The 19016-nt window shown below is 44.3% G+C and overlaps 1 protein-coding gene across 1 annotated transcript in view; it reads left to right on the plus strand.

Annotated features, from left to right (window-relative positions):
* ZC3H13 (zinc finger CCCH-type containing 13) overlaps positions 1-14771 on the plus strand; it is a 70192-nt gene extending 55421 nt beyond the window's left edge. The window contains 7 exon segments of the mRNA XM_048499816.1: positions 2481-2584; positions 3354-4373; positions 5071-5568; positions 6629-6778; positions 9271-9471; positions 12720-12883; positions 14257-14771. Coding sequence (XP_048355773.1) covers positions 2481-2584; positions 3354-4373; positions 5071-5568; positions 6629-6778; positions 9271-9471; positions 12720-12883; positions 14257-14415 — 2296 coding nt within the window. The 3' untranslated portion in view covers positions 14416-14771.
* The last annotated feature ends 4245 nt before the right edge of the window (positions 14772-19016 follow it).

The raw sequence follows: 19016 nt of genomic DNA on the forward strand, positions 1-19016 counted from the left end.
CTGAGTTTGTCATTTCCAGAGTAGAAGACTTTATAATTTTCTGACTGAACATTTCCTAATACCATCCACTCCAATTCACTCACACCAAGGATCACAGTGCTTAAACATTTCATTTCTTATTTTACAATTTTGAGTGATTCATACCTCTCACATTCTGTGTTCCTAGTATGAATCAAGGCAAACTCAACATTGTAAAATAAGAAATGGAAAGTTTAAACACTGGAATTCTGGGACAGATTGAAGTAAAGTAAGAAGAAGAAGAGTTTGGATTTATATTCCCCCTTTCTCTCCTGTAGGAGACTCAAAAGGGGCTTACAATCTCCTTGCCCTTCCCCCCCTCACAACAAACACCCCGTGAGGTGGGTGGGGCTGAGAGAGCTCCGAGAAGCTGTGACTAGCCCAAGGTTACCCAGCTGGCAGGTGTGGGAGTGCACAGGCTAATCTGAATTCCCCAGATAAGCCTTCACAGCTCAGGCGGCAGAGCAGGGAATCAAACCCGGTTCCTCCAGATTAGAATGCACCTGCTCTAAACCACTACGCCACTGCTGTAGGACTAGGACATTTTCATTCAGAAAATGTAAAAACTTGGAAGAAACAGTGTTGCTCTAATCATGAGGTGAGATCTAGCATAAGCAATCAGAGCTATAAAGCAAGTCTGACTGACTTTTATCAGTCAGAGGTCATGGAAAACCTATCAGTGAAACAGTTGTTTCCACCCCTACCACAGATGCCAAAAAGGAAGGAACTGAAAACTTTTATCTGAGTGTCCAGAAAGAAATTTATCATATACCTAAACAAGATATGTTGATAGCTTTAGGTGACTAGTATGCAAAACTAGGAAACAGCAGAATCAAATATTGTTGAAAAATGTGGGGCTAGGATTATGAGATGTGGTGGGAGAACACCTCATAGATTTTTGTAAAGTCAGCATATTGTTCATTGCAACCACAGGCAACTGAACGGACAATTGTATAAAAGACGGAGAGTTGGTTTTTACCCTCTGCTTTTCTCTACTGTTAGGAGTCTTATAGACACTTTCCCTTCCCCTCTCCACAGTAGGCACCTTGAGAGGTGGGTAGGGCTGAGAGAGTCCCGAGTTAGCTGTGTCTAGCTCCTCCACATGAACCAGCAGGGTTCATGTGGAGGAGTGGGGAATGAAATCTGGTTTTCAAGATTAGATTTCACTGCCCATGTGAAAGAGTGGCAAATCAAACTCACTTCTCTATATTGGAGCCCACCATTCTCAACCACTACACCATGCTGATTCTCTATACATGCATGTCACTGGGAGGCCATTACAGAAGTCAAATAAATTACTTAACTGGAAGCAGAAGATGGAGAAACTCTGTTCTCTTGGCTAAGACGAGACCAGGAGCAGATTGTGATGCAGATCGCAAATGGTTAATATATATAAAAAAGAATAAAACTGATGAAAAACAGTAAAATAATCACAGTGCCAAAATACAACCTAAATAATGTTCCTGAACATTTGAAATAACAGGTTTGCCTTACAGAGTTCAATTGAACATAAACTAGAACTATGGGTTGAAACTGGAGACATTATAAAAGAATAATGTACCAAAGACTATTATCGTAGCTAAAAGAAATGAAAAACCTCAATGGATGAGCAATGGCATTCCTAAAATGGTAAAAGATAGATGAGAAAGAAGGAGACAGAAATAGAACCAAAATTCCAAATGCCCCTTTCGCTTGACTTGCGTGTAGAGACAGACAGTACGGTTTGCAATAACCAATGTAAAGAAATAAAAGAGAAAAAAGGAAGAATGAGATCTGTTCCACCAATAAATCAAAGGGAAATTCAAACTAGGACTAGGGATGCTGAAAAACCAACATGGAAATACATTATCTGATCGGGACAAAATAAAGGAAAGATGGAAACAATACCCTGAAGAACTGCAAGAGAGATGAAAGGATGATGGATTCCGTCCAAGAAGAATCTTTTAATGAAGGACCTGCAGTTTTAGAGAGTAAAGTGAAAGCTGCGCTCAAAGTAGGTAAAGAAAATAACTCACCAGGAGTAGATGGGGTATCAATAGAGTTATTTCAAGCTACAGGAACTGAGTTTGTCAAAATATGCCAACAAGTATGAAAAGCGAAACAGCAGTTCATAGAAGATTAAAATTAAAAGATTCTTCTTGGAAGGATCACAGTCATCTTATTCATATGTATTTGTGGGCCTATTGCATGCTCCTCCCCCCCCCCCCCAAAAAAAAACCCTGCTTCCTCCAAGGAGCACAGCATGGCACGCCTGGTTCTCTCCTCTCTTTTATTATTACAGTGACCCTGCGAAGTTGGTCAGACTGAGAGGCAGTGACCCAGGTCCCACTCAGTCGATTTCGTGGCTTTGTCCTCATGCGGTACTCTACCCAGTACACCACAATTCTTTGCATGTAGGGTTGTTGCGAGAGTGCTTAGAACTCAGGTGCTGAGGATTTGATCGCCTTTCCTATTCGATTTAGAAAACGTCACAGGAATGAAAGCAGCCCCAGCCCTCGAAAGTCGCCCAAGCGTCGCCGCGAGCACTCCCCTGACAGCGATGCCTACAACAGTGGAGACGATCAAAGTAAGTAGGAGCGTACTGACAGACAGGTTAGAAGTAGTTAAACATTGGTGCCAGGTAAGATAGGAAAGCGGACATTTTTGAAATACAGAATCTTCTCTCTTGGATTTGTGCAAAGCTATCTTTCTTGTAGTGTATTGTTTTCAGGGGGAGGTGCAATGTTTGTTTCTCTTTTAGTCTGTCCCATTTTTGAAGTTATGCCCTCTTCCTTCCCTTGCCCAAAGCTACGTGGGTGCCATGTTAGAGGGTATTTTTCCTATGCTCCGAAATGCTAATGAGGTGGAAGCACAGAATGCAGACATTTCCTTTTTATTGAAAGATATCACAGAAACGTAAGCGAAGAATGAAACCTCAAATGGCTAACACTGGTTAATAGCCCTCAATCTCTTTTCCTCAGCATTTTTCTTCTTCTCATAGTGGAATTGTTGTTGCATAACAGCCTTGTATAAAATGCTTAAAGCCCTCGTTTAAAATTCATTTGATTTTTCTCTCTCTCCTTTTTTGAGATTGACAAGACAAAGAATATGGAGCATGTGCATATTTCTTACAGTTTTGCAGTGCGCAGCAGTCTCTATGCCAAACCTTTTAGCTTCTTGTTAACTTGGTGGTTCCAAATACAAAGTATAGTTTGCACCTTCCCTAAGAGTTCTCAAAGACCTCCCTCAGGCTGGGGGTGGATGCACCCCCCTTTTCGAAGCGATATTGCCAAAAAAAGAAGGGTTTGTTGACAAATGAAGTCTCATGCTGACATATTTATTTTCGTCTTCCATAGATGAAAAACGCCGACTGCTGAGCCAGGTTGTGCGACCTCAGGAATCTCGCTCGCTTAGCCCTACGCATCTTTCAGAAGACAAGCAGAGTCGGTGGAAGGAGAGTGAGCGGAAGCCGGAGAGGAAGGACAGCTCCAGACATTACGAAGAAACCGATTTCAAAGAGCGAACCTCTTCAGGTGACAAACAGCGGGAACAGAGAGAGCAGCGCGAACAGAGGGAGGTCAACGAAAGTGCGAGGAGCAGGGTCCCTGAGACGGTCGTTCAGCCTCCTGAGGAGCGTGAGGCCGTCGACCACCTGCACGAAGATAAGAAAAAATCTAAAGTCCAGAAAAAGGCCACGAAGAAAAAGAAAGAAGACGACGTGCCGTTAGATCGGTACGTCAGCGAGCCGGTCATAGAGAAAAGTCAAGTCTTTTCTCCCAAAAAAGGCCAGAAAAAGAAGAATGCCGAAAAGAAGCGCAAAAGATCAAAAGGCGATTCTGAGGCGTCTGATGAGGACGGCGGCCTACACCAGAAGAAGAAGAAAGGCCCAAGGACGCCTCCTGTCACCACAAGGGAGGAACTGGTGGAGGTAGTGCCTGAGAAGTCTGTCGTGGTAGAAGCTGCCCCCAAAAGAGAGGAAACAACATTTAGTGACTGGTCGGATGAAGACGTCCCGGAGCGTGGAGAAACGATTCTGGAAAGGGCTTCCGAGGAGCCCCACAGAAATAGCCACCGAGCAAGAGCTGAAACCGTGGAGACCACTCATGTTGTCGAAGAAGCGCCTCGCCTCAAACCGGCTGAACAGAAACGCAGCAGCAGCCTTGGCAGCAACCGGAGCCATACCTCGAGTCGACTCCGATCACCTTCCAACGATTCTGCTCACCGTAGTGGAGATGACCAAACTGGGATGAAGAAAATCCTGCACAGCAGTTCCGGTGACAGAGAGAGGGAGAGAAGGTGCCTCGAAATCGCCGGAGAACGGAAGTCGAGGATCGATCAGCTAAAACGAGGGGTCCCCAGCCGCAGTACATCCTCAGGTATTGCCAGTTGTGCTGAAATATTTAATTCGTTTAAATCCTTATCTCCAGATGTGCTTGTTAGGCTGGAAATTTAGTAGTTATTGATAGTAGCTGTGTGGTGATTCTTCTCCCCTCCCGTACAGTACAAGCTTGCACTTCTGGGCTCTAACAGAGACTATCTATATCAGTTTCTACCTGATTCCCACAGAAAGCTCAAAACAACCCAAAACTAAAATCAGCACCTGCATTCATTATTTTATTTTCTTATGGTTGGAATTTATAACCCGCCCCATTCAGAGGTCTCAGGGAGGCTTACAAGATTAAAAATAACTACAAAAACAGCAGTAAAAACATCAACAAATAAAACAGTCATAAAACCATAGTAATACCCACCCACATAACTTCCCCCACCCCAGACCGGCATCCTTCAGAGGAGGCATCGGGGGGTCGAAGGCCAAAGGCCTGGGTGAATAAGAAGGTCCAAAATTATGTATTTTTGTTGCCGTTTTTCTTCCAAGTATATAGTCCATTGTAACCATTGCTTTCTAAATTCTTCATTACTTTCTAACTTATCATAACCTGTTAATTTTGCAATTTTGACTAATTCCATAATGCCGCCAGTCTGAAATTGACCGTCAGTCTCTCTGTTTTGATAGTTTAAAAAAATGTATTTGATGCACGACATGATCACATCCCTTCTTAATGTCCTGTTCAGATCGACAAGATTCCCGAAGCCACAGTTCAAGGCGGAGCTCTCCTGAATCGGATCGCCAGGCACACTCCCGATCCGGATCCTTTGACAGCAGGGAGAGAGGGCAAGACAGGGACAACAAGCACGAGCACGATCGAGAACGGGACCGGGAGAGGAGGGATGGAAGGCAGAGAGACTGGGACAGAGATGCCAATAAAGACTGGCTGAGGAACCGGGACAGGATAAGGGAGCGGGAGCGGCAGCGGGAGAAACGGAGGGACCTGGACCGCGAAAAAGAGAGGCCGCTGCCCGAGAGCGCTGATCGGGAGAGAGGCCTCCACGTTTCCTCCCAAACCGAGGGATCCAAGCACAGTGAAACCAAGCCAGTCAAAGAGCATCTGGAGTTTGAAGAGGTCTGTCAGGACTCCGCCTCTCTAGAGAAAGAAAGACCGGAGAAAGACTTGGGACCCCTGCAAGGATTCGAAGACGGGATTGAGGTTGAGAAAGCCGAAAACGTAGAAGGTTGGGAAAACTGGTTGTCAGTTCAGTTTTGCTATCTTTTGGAGAAATGTGTGTGAGTGGGGTCCTCTTGATGGAGAGCGAAGTACTTTAACCTCTCCTTGTTTGAGCACTCTCACCAGATGTTTTATCCAGATGTTTTATCACAGCAGTGTACATATCTTTCTTTTAATGTCACCCAGGCTTGGTAAAAATTTGTCTGAGACACTTCACATAAGTGACTGCTCTCTTTCTCACCAAAAGGGAGAACCAAAATTATAACTTCATTTGCTACATGCAAATGTCTTTGTTTTAGAATGCTCCGTTTGAGCCCCACCCACCTCACAGGGTGTTTGTTGGGGGAGGGGGAAGGGAAAGGAGATTGTAAGCCCCTTTGAGTCTCCGTACAGGAGAGAAAGGGGGGCTATAAATCCAAACTCTTCTTCTTCTAGTGTCTGCCTAGTTCTGTTAGGTAGGCACTAGGACCCAAATGGAGCATTCTAAAACAAAGACTGTCCAGCATGTGGAGAATGAAATTACAATGTTGTTTTTTTCTTTTGGTAAGACTGAGTAGAACTATACAGAGAAGGAATCCATATGGGTCAGATAAATACCTGTTTCCCCGAAAATAAGACCTACCCCAAAAATAAGCCATAGCATGATTTTTTGGGATTTTTGGAGGATGCTTGAAATATAAGCCCTACTCCAAAAATAAGCCCTAGTTAACAATCTCCAGCACAGCTGATCTGATCATGGGGTGGGAGGAGGGAATAAGACATCCCCTAAAAATAAGCCCTAACACATCTTTTGGAGCAAAAATTAATATAAGGCCCTGTCTTATTTTCAGGGAAACACAGGTAGTAGCATAAATTTGTATTGAGTGCGGTAAGGGAGACATTTCATATCAATCTTTTGATCAACATGTTTATGAAGAGCTGCCCACGTAAATGTTATCCAACTCCCATACTTCTATCCTCTGAAAAATCCCACATTTAGCTGCTATTTGCATTGTAGAGCCTGCAGTGGTGCCAGCAAAGGCATTTGATGTTTTCCTGTTCCCCCCCCCCCCCCCCACCTTCGGTAGATGGAGATGAAGAAGCCAAAATAGACGAGATGCAGTCATTGGTATCAGGTGCTGGCGAATATGAACCAATCAGTGATGACGAACTCGACGAGATCTTGGCAGGTGATGCTGAGAAGAGGGAGGATCAGCAGGATGAAGAGAAGATGCCAGGTAAGATTGGGAGGTGTGTGCAGAAACAAAACCAATCCTCTGTGCCAGAGGATCCGAATTATGGCACCTGGCATAAATTGCATGAGTTAAGCAAATGTTCTTGATGTTGGGAAATAGTATTATGCCCCACCCTGCTCCAGAATAGGATGAAAATGGAATTTGTCAATGTAAACCTGTATTTGAAGTTGAGGAGACCTCACGATCCCATTAAGACATGTCCCAAATCTTATGAAAAAAGGAGGGCATGGAACTGCTACTCTGGGATAGCCAAATGTATGGGGTTATTCAGACTGTATACTGAAGGAGAGAGTGTTCCCAAAGTATATGCTGCAGGGGTTTACTTCTGTCAGTCCCCTAGACTCCACTCATCATTATGTGGTTTATACTTCTGGGAGATTTTTTTTTTTTGTTCATTTGTTTTAAGTCCTAGAATCATAGAGTTGGAAGAGACCACACGGGCCATCCAGTCCAACTCCCTGCCATGCAGGAACACACAATTAAAGCATTCCAAACACATGACCATCCAGTTTAAAAACCTCCAAAGAAGGAAACTCCACCACCCTCCGGAAGCAGCGTAATCCACTGTCAAACAGCCTTTACTGTCAGGAAGTTCTTCCTAATGTTCAGGTGGAATCTCTTTTCCTGTGCATTGAACCCATTACTCCTTGACCTAGTCTCTGGAGCAGCAGAATACAAGCATGCTCCCTTCAAATATTTAAACGTGGCTATGATATGCAAGGGGCTGGTTTTTAATGTTTGTACTTGGAATGTTTGTTTGAAGAAGGAGCCATACTAGTAAAATCACACCAGAGCATTTGACAATTGGGTTTTTTTTCTAAGTGAGGAACCTTTTAAACCCCCCTCTCCTAAAGCTTTTTTTAAATGCATGGAAGCCTCTGAGTGAGTGTAAGGAATGAGTGCAGACTCTTTTCAAGGAGAAGTCAGTTCATGTAGCCCAGGTTTTAACTGGAAAAGTGGAAAGATGCTGCAAACATAGTTGTTTCTGAGCATCTTTGAACTCAAGAGCCACTGATAAACTTTTCATGTAAAATCAACAAACAAACCAGCAAACAAAAGCAAGTGGATTTGGGGTGATTTTCAAATGAGTGATGGTGGCCATCATAAAAAGGCATACCAAGCTTCAATCTGACATCTGTATCTTCAAGGAAGATTATTGCATTAACAGGAGCGTTTGTGTTGTCCTGTTCGGAGATGATACAGCATTATTAAAAACTGATACATAAACTTAAAGAGGCTGTCTGAATTCCCAGTGAGAAAGGTGGGCTATAAATAAATTTTGAGTCCGATACTACAGTTCTAAGGGTTAGTATTTCATTATATAAACCAACAATTGAAACTAGTGTAGCCAGTTTAAACAAATCAGAGTATGAAGTTTGTTGCACCAAAAAAGCAGAAAGGATGAAATGAGGTGAAACTTTTGATTCATATTTGAAGGACAAACTAGTAATTTTACAGAGAACTAACACTGAAGTTATGTAGACTTTCTAGTGCAGGGGTCTTCAACCTGTGGCTCTCCAGATGTTCATGGACTACAATTCCCATCAGCCCTGCCACTTGGCCATGCTGGCAGGGGCTGATAGGAATTGTAGATCCATAGGAAATGGTCTTCTGAGCTCTAAGAGTCACAGGTTCCAATTGAACTCTTGTTCCTTAGTGTGCATTCTGACAAAGAAGTAAATCTCTAATTGTTACATAAAATTTGTACTAAGTGGATTTCTTCTTCAGGGCCAATCTAGACCTTAAAAACAATATGTCCAGTCGGTGTCCATATTCAAGGGAAATCATCCTTGGATATATAAATCACAGAGAAAGGCTGGCTGTATTTCATTAACTTGCCGGCATGCATAGCCTCTGTCAAGGCGATAACCTGCTCCAATGCCAAAATGAAGACCATTGCCTTTTCACTTCTCAGCAGTGAGAAGACTAGAATGATGTTTCTCTTCCCTCCCCTTGTTCTAGAGAACAGCAGGCAGCCGCATCCTCACTTAGAAGCAGCAGTGGCCTAGTGGTTAAGAGCAGGTGCACTCTAATCCAGAGAACTGGGTTTGATTCCCAGCTCTGCCACTTGAGCTGTGGAGGCTTATCTGGGGAACTAGATTAGCCTGTGCACTCCAACACATGCCAGCTGAGTGACCTTGGGCCAATCACAGTTCTTCGGAGCTCTCAGCCCCACCCGCCTCACAGGGTGTTTGTTGGGGGGTGGGGAAAAGGGAAAGGAGTTTATAAGCCTCACAGGGTGTTTGTTGGGGGGTGGGGAAAAGGGAAAGGAGATTATAAGCCCCTTTAAGTCTCCTTACAAGAGAGAAAGGCCCAGGGGGGTATAAATCCAACCTCCTCCTCCTCCTTCTTCGGTAGGTTCCAGATTCCATCCATTTAAGTGGGGTTTTTTACTACCTGTTGTAAGACCTAACATGTAAGACCTAACATGCATTGAATGGAGTGGCCCTTCTCTTCTCATCACGTATTTGCAGATCCGGTAGACGTCATAGATGTGGACTGGTCTAGCCTGATGCCAAAGCAGCCGAAGGAGCCGCGGGAGCCCGGAGCGGCCCTTCTGAAATTTACTCCCGGAGCTGTTATGTTGAGAGTTGGCATTTCCAAACAACTGGCCGGCCCTCAGCTCTTCTCCAGAATAAAAGAAACCTGCCAGAGGGCGCTGGAGAAGCCAAAAGGTAACTGTTTGATTTGTTGATGTAGAAATGCTACTTCTCCAGAGACCTGCTCAAAGCTGGCCTGGTTACCCAGAAAAGGGGGAATCTCCTGGGAACAAGCCAGGAATTTTAACCTTTATTTTGTATTTGAGTACAGATCACAATGGACCAGCTGTATCATGAACGGCATGTCTAGAAGGCTCGTGTATTGTAAATGGATAGATTTTTGTGGACTTCTTTGCACACAAGGACAAATTTTACCCCTTCTGTGCATCTCTGGGTCTGTGAGATCGCCGGTTCCTGGCCTAAAGACAGGCCTTGTTCTCTGTATGATAGCATCCCCAAGTACAACAGTTTCATTTTCCCATTTGTAAAACAGTGACTACCATTCACCTATGGAGAAGAAGAGTACACCCAGACATCATTGTAGCAGTAGAAGAAGAAGAGTTTGGATTTATATCCTCCTTTCTCTCCTCTAAGGAGACTCTCAGGGGCCTACAATCTCCTTCCCCACCCCCAGCAAACACCCTGTGAAGTGGGTGGGGCTGAGAGAGCTCCGAAGAACTGTGACTAGCCCAAAGTCACCAGGCTGACGTGTTTTTCACAAGCTAATCTAGTTCACCAGATAAGCCTCGCACGGCTCAAGCGGCAGAGCGGGGAATCAAACCCAGTTCTCCGGATTAGAGCGCACCTGCTCTTAACCACTACACCACGCTGGCTGTAGTAGGGGCTGAATATGTTCTCTGTTCCTAGTGACCTTAATGACTAAGATGTCTGCCATCAATGTTGGCATGCCCCTGCAACCACAGAGCTCCAACATGAGCGGCATGAATTGGCCCTATGCCAGCGTCACAGAAGCTGTTAAAATGAGCGGCCTGATAAACCAATAACCCTTGTTTTATTTTTGGATGTTTGCGTTGCTTCTTTTTTTAACGAATTTCTTTTGGGCATCAAGTGTTTCACTCCAGTATCCTGTGTTTCATTTAGGCTCGAAACAGAGGCCAAATGTATTTACATCCTGATCCATCCTACAGTAGCTATATTTCACTTCGATGGCACTGTTAGGATACACTGCCGACAAAAATTGGCCTTTGCGTGCTTAACCCACGTTGTTGAAAAGCAGCTTGAAGAAGCAAGTTGTTTTATAGCATCACGAAACTGTGCTTAAATGATTCTCGGGGGGGGGGGGGAATCATAACTGGAAAGCGGCCGTTTCAGGAGACGTCTCTGGGTGCCCCTAAACCTGCACAGATGGAAGAGAATTAACAACATTTTATGCTTCCAGGAGGGTAGTTTGTTTAAAAAGAGGAACTTGTCATAATTGTTTAAAAAGAGAAATCTGTCATAATTGCTATTTAAAGTCCCCAGCTGTTGTTCAGGTGCTTCACGGTTAATGGTTTATAACTGCTGCTCAGCAACATCGAAATGGTGACCTGCCATGAGAAAGTTTTTCTTCGCCAAACAGCTGACTAGCAAGGAGTTGCTCTGATTCTGAAGCTTCTTTTTATATTTCACTTTGGTTTCTGGGTAAAGTTGGATGGTTTTAGCAGAATGTCTGGACCCCCTCCCTTTTTTTTAACTAGCTGTCATTTCCCCTTTGACTTAAAAAAATGCATGGGTACTGTTTCTTTAAGATAGTGTTATCTTACACTCACTGTGCTTAGTACAGGGGTTTGCAACCTGCGGCTCTCCAGATGTTCATGAACTACAATTCCCATCAGTCCCTGCCAGCATGGCCAACTGGGCATGCCTGCAGGAGCTGATGGGATTTGTAGTCCATGAACATCTGGAGAGCTGCTGGTTGCAAACCCCTGGCTTAGTAGATCCATGGCATAGAAAGATAGCTTTAAAAACTGTTGTCCAGGGAATGCTGGCGTTTCTGAGAGAAGGATATCCAGAGTTTCTCTAATGAGATCAACAAACTTCTTTTGTGTGTGGTTTGCCACCCCTTGCCAATCTGGCTTTTCTCCCTGCGGGTGTGTCTTAATGTCACTTTCACTGTAGACATGGGGGTTTGGATGCTACTGATGTAGTATGACGTTTGCTGTTAGTGCCTTCCCAATCATTCTTGGAACATAACACATGTTATGCTAGGGGAGAGGGGGCACTCAGGATTAAATGTTTCATGTAAAACTGTATGAAGGTAGAAGATTCTTGTTCCTCTGAGCTTACGTTCTGAAATCTCTGTCTGGGTATTCTGTTCTTTCATCCACAATCTCCTTTCTGTTCCTTTCTGCTCTGCCCTTTCTAGTTGTCACTAGACACTGTTACCTTTTCACAACTTCCTTTCTGTTTCTTGTGTTCAACAAATCCTCACTTTTCTTCTTTGAAACCTGTATTGTTTCTGCCATGGAGATCTTGTCCTCACACCCCGTCGCATTGGCAGCTAAAGTAGCTTTTTTTTTCCTTGCAAAATTTGGCAATTCCCACCTATTTTCTCTCCCCTCCTGCTTCTTCTCAACTCTCCCAGTTTGTTCTGCATGGTTCTGTTCCTTATATCACCCCCTCACTTCCTGCTTAATCTTCCTTAACTAAATCTTATCTTTCCCCCAGATGCTCAGTGGATTCTGTTGGTTTACCACCATCAGCCACCTGAAGGTCTTCCACTCCTGAGTCACTCCGTTCTTCTTTGCTGCCACGTTTTAGCACCAACCCCCCCCCCATCTCCTCAGCCCAAAGTAGATTTGTATTCACTCAGTTTCAGCCTTTGTTACAGTTTCCTCCTGAATTCCCCTCTGTTGTCCCCCCAGTGAATCTTATATTGCAGGATACTCGAGGACAGGGGCCTATTGCTTTTTGCTTAGGGCATGTTGCTATGTAAACATGAGGCAGTGGCATAGTGGCTAAGAGCAGGTGCACTCTAATCTGGAGAACCTGGTTTGATTCCCTGCTCTGCCACTTGAGCTGTGGAGGCTTATCTGGGGAACTAAATGAGCCTGTGCACTCCAACACACACCAGCTGGGTAACCCTGGGCTTGATTCCCAGCTCTTCGGAGCTCTCTCAGCCCCACCCACCTCACAGGGTGTTTGTTGTGTGTTGGGAGAGCGGGGGGGGGGGGGAGAGATTGTAAGTCCCTTTGAGTCTCCTTACAGGAGAGAAAGGGGGTATAAATCCAAACTACTGCTAGTACTACTACTAATACTACTAATACTACTACTACCCTCCTCCTCCTCCTCCTTCTTCTGCTTCTTCTTCACCACTGTGCAACGTTTTCCATTTTAAATGAATGTTGATGTTCTATGTATATCTTTGTGCTGCCCCTTAATAGATGCAGAGAACCTGTTTGAACATGAATTCGGGGCCCTGAACATGGCTGCCCTGCTGCGAAAGGAAGAGCGATCCGGCCTGCTGTGTAACCTTGGTCCTTGTTGCAAGGCTCTGTGCTTCAGGAGAGATTCCGCAATTCGCAAGCAGCTAGTGAAAAACGAAAAGGCAAGTGCATAAGACATGGGAAAGTATGTTTTAACAATGAAAATAGAAAACAGCCTGACTTTTCCTTGTAATTTGTAGGCTAGTTTCTGTTGAAACCTCTGGTCGTAATTCTGGAATGTGTTTTGTAAGCTGCCTATTCAAGCTTCTTTTGTGGTGGTTTTGGTAGCTTTCAGTTTGCTGATGGGCAGCCCAATCCAGAGTCCTTTGGCGGCCACAGGTGGCACTGTTGCGGTGCTGCCTTGCCACGTCCAGAGAGTTTTCTGGCGGCATGGGAAGGGTGAAAAAACGCAAACAAACAAAAACACCTGTCGCCAGAAATCCCTCTATAGTGCTTCATGGATTTAGCATCTCCCCAACAGGTGGTGTAAGTCCAAGGGCCAGACCGCAACTGCTGCACATCTGGGGTAGAAGCCGACTAAGGTAGGCTCCACCCCCAGGAATGACTCACGATGCTCCCGCTCCTCTGGCGAGGCTGGTAGTGGCATGCATGTGCTGACACAGCGCTGGGTGTTGCGTCCCGGGGGCTGTGGCAGTCACCCGTTGGCATGATTGTTCTTTTCCTGGGGAGCGCAAACTTGCCACCTTCCTTAGATACAAAAGGTTCTCTTGCACAAAAGAGGGGGTTTATAAGGAGATTAGAACTGTTTGGTATGTAATAGGCTCGCTTTTGTCATGGAATAGGATTGTAGTGTATGGTGCCCCCCAATGACCAAATGGTGTGCGCCCCAGCCGCATGCCACCAATCCCCCACCCCGCCTCCCTGAAGGCTGGCTCCGGAGCCAGCCTGTGGGGGGGCCACTGCCAAGCCATGCCCTCGGGTGCAGGGGCACTCTGAGAAGGAGTTGTCTCCGGACACCATTTCCCCCCCGATACGCCTCTGACGGTATGCCATGACTTATGCAGTTTTTGGTTTTCTAACTCCCTGATCCTAGTCTTATTACATTATCTTATGCAGTCTGTTGGGGTTGGTTTTTGAAATTTGTGATCTGCCTTGAGTCTCAGCGAGAAAGACAGACTACAAGTAAAGCAAACAAATGAAATAAACAAGAATGCCCTTTGCCCTTGGGCAATGCCTGCCATTAACTGAATCAAGCAATAGAATACTAGTTTTCACAATTCCTATTCAGTATTCTTTTGGTACCATTTGGATTTTGTTACATTACACCAGTTTTTCCTTTTCCCAAAAATTGCTAGTTATGTTTCTAGAGTGTTTGTTTTTCTGCTTGTTTTAATGATTATATAACTTTGGAGAAGAATGGCTCTTGCCTCGAAAACTGACACATGCCATGTGATAACCTGCTGTTTGTAATGTTCTAACATTTATACCCCTTGTGCGGCGCTGAGTAACTCGAAATCTTGTTTCATTCAACTAGGGCACGACAAAGCAAACCTACACAAATCCTCCTGTGGTGGACAATGACTTGCTACGGTTAAGTCTCCGGTTGTTTAAACGCAAGACAAGAAAAGAGCAAGAAAAGAGCGAGGACAGTAAACCTGTACAACCATACGTTCCAGAAATTTGCATGTCCTGAGTCAGCGTGTCCCGGGGTTTGCACCCCGTAGTCTTTTTTGTTCTTTGTTCATCTCGATGTTTCCATTTTTGGTCCCTTCAGGTATCTCACTGGTGGAAGATGGAATGACACTTTTCACATTGTGTGCATCTTATAACAGAAGAACAACAGAGATACTCATCACACACACACAAAAATATCCAACACCCATTTTGTTTCGTTTGCAGCACGTTTTGTAATGTTGAGTTCTAACCACAGGTCTTATTTAATGACTCACTTGTATGTAAGAATGTGAAGAAAAATCCATTTTTGGAAATCTGATTTTATCATCGACTATTAAATTTTTAAGAAAAAAGAGTGTCTCTCTCCTCATCTGCTTTCTTAAACTTGGTGTTTAGTTTATTTGGCAAAAAAAAAAGCTCATCTATAAGGGTTTACACTTAACAGATTTGGACAGATTTATGGAGGAGAAGTCGATTTATGGCTACCAATCTTGATCCTCTTTGATCTGAGATTGCAAATGCCTTAGCAGACCAGGTGATCGGGAGCAACAGCCGCAGCAGGCCGTTGCTTTCACATCCTGCATGTGAGCTCCCAAAGGCACCTGGTGGGCCACTGCGAGTAGCAGAGAGCTGGACTAGATGGACTCTGGTCTGATCCAGCTGGCTTGTTCTTATGTTCTTAACACTAATCTCTACTTCATTTAAGGGGGACATGTGAGTGTGTGATGATTTCACAAAGCCTGATTGATGATGTAGGCATTGTATTTTATCTGCCATACAAATTCTTAAGCTCCAGCCAAGTATTGCTGCTGAAGTCAGCAATATCTGCCCCCTGATAGGGATCATATGTGACGATATACCTGGAAGCGTGTTAGCTGCAACATTATGCGAAACAGAGCGGAAACTAATTGAGTTGTGGGTACCAATTCAGTTCATAAATATAGCATGCCTAACTTGTGAGCGAGTATTGAATTGTAAAATGTCTGTTTTCTATGTCCCTGACTTGCAGGCACATCTCCAAAATCAAGAAGCTAGTCCTTTGAGAGACCAACATATTTCGAAGAATGTGGCTTGATAACAAACCACTTACCTTAGCAAGTCCAGCAGAAATGCATATTAAATAACGGTCTCCCCCATGTAAATTGACGTGAAGGTATAACTCATGTGCAGTTGAAATGAACAGAAAATATCACATTGGTTATAAGAGCTGGCATGCGCTAATGCCAGGTTCTATGCAACAGCCAAAAGGCAGGGTTGGCCATTTTTTTGCCAAGTCTTCTCTTCCTATCATGCCCAATAATGAACAATGACTCCATCGGTGGCTACTAGCCAGTGAACCTCCACATTCAGAAACAGTGAACCTCTAGATATTGTTGCCACAGGTAACATTGGGGAAGGCCTCAGCTTCTATGCCATGTACTGTATCATCCAGAGTAACTGATTGGCCAGTGTGTGAGACAGGATGTTGGACTAGACCAGAGGTGTCCAACTCTGGCATTTCAGATGTTCATAAGCATAAGCATTTTATTGTCATTGTGCACGCACAACGAAATTTACAGCAGCATTCCTCGATGCGCACAATTTCAGACTCACACCCCATCCTCACTTTCCCCTTCCTGTACCCATCCCTACACAGCCCCAAACACATCAACACGAAGCCACGGAGTTCAGCATAGCCACAGCTCTAGAGTAGAAGCTGTCTCTAAGCCTCTTTGTCCTAGTTTTGATAGACCTGTATCGTCTGCCAGATGGTAACAGTTCAAAAGGAGAGTGTGCTGGATGATTGTGCAATTGGCCTTGCCAGCAGGGGCTGTTGGGAATTGTAGTCCATGAACATCTGAAGCGCCAGAGTTGGACGCTTCTGAACTAGACAGACCACTGGTTCTTTCAGGGTAGATGCAGTCAATCAGCGAACAAGCTGGTTTTTCCATTCGTTTCTTTGACATCGTTTCTTTTGAAATCTTTGAAAATAAAGCAGCTCTACCTACTCAAACACTGACTGCATCCCTGCTTCTACAGCAGGAATGAGACACTCTCTTCCCTGTATGTATTGAAACCAACTACTAATCATTGGTAAAGGAGTTGTAGGGTCTTTCTTCACTGGCTATTGTGTGTGTTTTGCCACCAAGTCACATCTGACTTATGGCAACCTCTGGTGGGATTGTCAAGGCAAGAGACATTTGGGGGTGATCTACCATTGCCTGCCTCCATGTCTTGTCCCTGATATTCCTTGAAGGTCCCCCATCCAAATACTTGCCGGGGTTGAAGCCGAGAGTATGTGAGTGGCCCAAAGTCACCCAGCAAGTTTCCATGGGTTTCCCAGGTCCTACATCTTAAGATACCACTGCATCATGTTGGCTCTCCCAGTGGCTATTAACTTGTATTAATTTCGGGTCCCACCTTTCTTCCATCAAATTTATTTTTTTTCAATTCGATTTCGAATACCTATAATGGCATATAAATAGTTTAACATTAACATTGCAAGATAATAACAGCCTTTACAACTTCTGATGAGTTAAAATAACACCATTTAAAAATTTAGCCACCGCTTCCAACAGCTCGTAGTTGTGGCTGTTTAAAAGATATATAACCTTCTGTTTATCTGTAATGCCTTCACTTCCATGCAGGAAAGGGATTATGTGCTTCTTCCTATCTATCTCATAAAAAGGACAATTCTTCTTCCATCAGATACAAAACTTTGCACCAGGAGATTCCCAAGTGCTTGGTATTCAACCAAGCACCAGTCACAGCCAGATCTTCAAAGTCACTGGTGAAAATCAATGCAGTAAATTGACTAGAGTACTGCCCTCAGGCTGAGGAGTTCGGAAATTCAGCTTGGTACAGAACTTTTGTAACTTTCGATCAGTCGCTGTTTCTCAACCTAACCTACCCTGTTGTGGGATTGTGAGAATGAAAGAACCAAGACCCATATACTTCATTTTGAACTCCTTTGAGAAAAGGTGGGATAAATATGGATTTCATATGTCACCACGCCATACTTGAGGACTATGCTTTATTCTGTACAAAGTGTGGAGTCTCATTTATAACAGTGAAATTTGATGCAATGCCTGAAGATTGTAGTGTTAATATATTAAAAAAAACAAGCGGAAGCCTGTAAAGGCTTCTGCATTGAGAACATCAAAAGCTGTTCTGTTAGGAAAAATTGAAAGTTAGATATGTGACCAGACACTTCTTGTGATTGGGAACGGGCTGGGATCTTCCAGTCTGTTTACGTTGGAAGGAAATTGCTGGAACTGGCCCCTTGCTTATTGTTTTGGAAACCTGGATCACTAGTTAGATCAAATTACCTGGGAGGAAGCTCTGAGGTCCTTGGAGGAAATGTCCCTCCGTTTAATTCCTGTTTTTTTGTTGGGGAGGAGGGTACACATGATTGACAGAGGAGATGCCCTGCATTCTTTCTCTCTTTGGCATGACTCCGTGCCTTTTGATATGTTTAATTCAAGCTATCATTTCTAGGTCTGTACTCACGTGCACAAAAAGGAAATTCACCTATACAGGATGTGGGGTGACCCCTGGGTTGGGGGTCTTGGGGACCCTCAGCTCAATTCCCCAGTAATTAGTCCTCCTGAGATGTGGCGCTCTCATCAGGTTATCACATCCAGTTTGCCCATCCTATGTATCTGGGATCATGAACTTTCTTTGTGGCTGGCCTTACCTTGTGGAATGATATGCTGGTATAAAAGTGCAGGCCACCTCTGTTAGTGTCCTTCAAGGACTGAACCGCTATGCTCTATTTACAGCGCCTTTTGCTGATTTGGGATTATGGCTTCAAGAAACTGATATTGGCTCTCTCTGCTGGATGTCTTTCACTCATTGCCATGTTCAATACTTTTACTCTGGCACATGATATGACTTTTTATGACAGTGGTGTAATGTTATCATCTTAATAAGTCTTTTTAGAGGAAACTACACTGTTGTGCTTTATGGAACGGGTAAATTGGACAAATGTTGGACAGATCTGACAATCTGCATTTTATTATTGCTAATTGGTTGTTTTATGTTACGTTATGTTTTTAAGCTGTTTTTATCACTGTTGTCCACCGCCCTGAGCCCCTAGGGCTATGGTGGTGAATCTATGGCACTCCAGATGTTCATGAACTACAATTCCCATCAGCCCCTGTTGTTCATGAACTACAATTCCCATCAGCCAATTGGCCATGCTGGCAGGGGCTGATGGGAATTGCAGTCCATGAACATCTGGAGTGCCATAGGTTCGCCACCACTGCCCTAGGGGGAGGGCAGTTTAGAAATTCTATTATTATTGTTGTTGTTGTAGATTTCACAGCTGCCAGATCTTTAGCTGGTTGTTGGCCATCATCATCATCATCACCACAGACAAAGTGTTGAAACACAATACACCAGACATCACTGTGATCGAGGACATAGCAGTCCCCGGTGACAGCAGGATCATTGAAAAAGAACACGAGAAGGTCGCTAGATACCGCGACTTGAAAATCGAGCTTTAGCGTCTATGGCACAAACCAGCTGAGGTCGTCCCAGTGGTAATCGGCACGCTGGGCACCATCCCAAAAACACTAGGGCAGCACTTGAAACATCTTCGAATTGACAAAATTAACATCTGTCAAATTCAGAAGGCAG

Source organism: Sphaerodactylus townsendi, linkage group LG01 (genome assembly GCF_021028975.2).
Source record: "Sphaerodactylus townsendi isolate TG3544 linkage group LG01, MPM_Stown_v2.3, whole genome shotgun sequence".
Classification (NCBI taxonomy): Eukaryota; Metazoa; Chordata; class Lepidosauria; order Squamata; family Sphaerodactylidae; genus Sphaerodactylus; species Sphaerodactylus townsendi.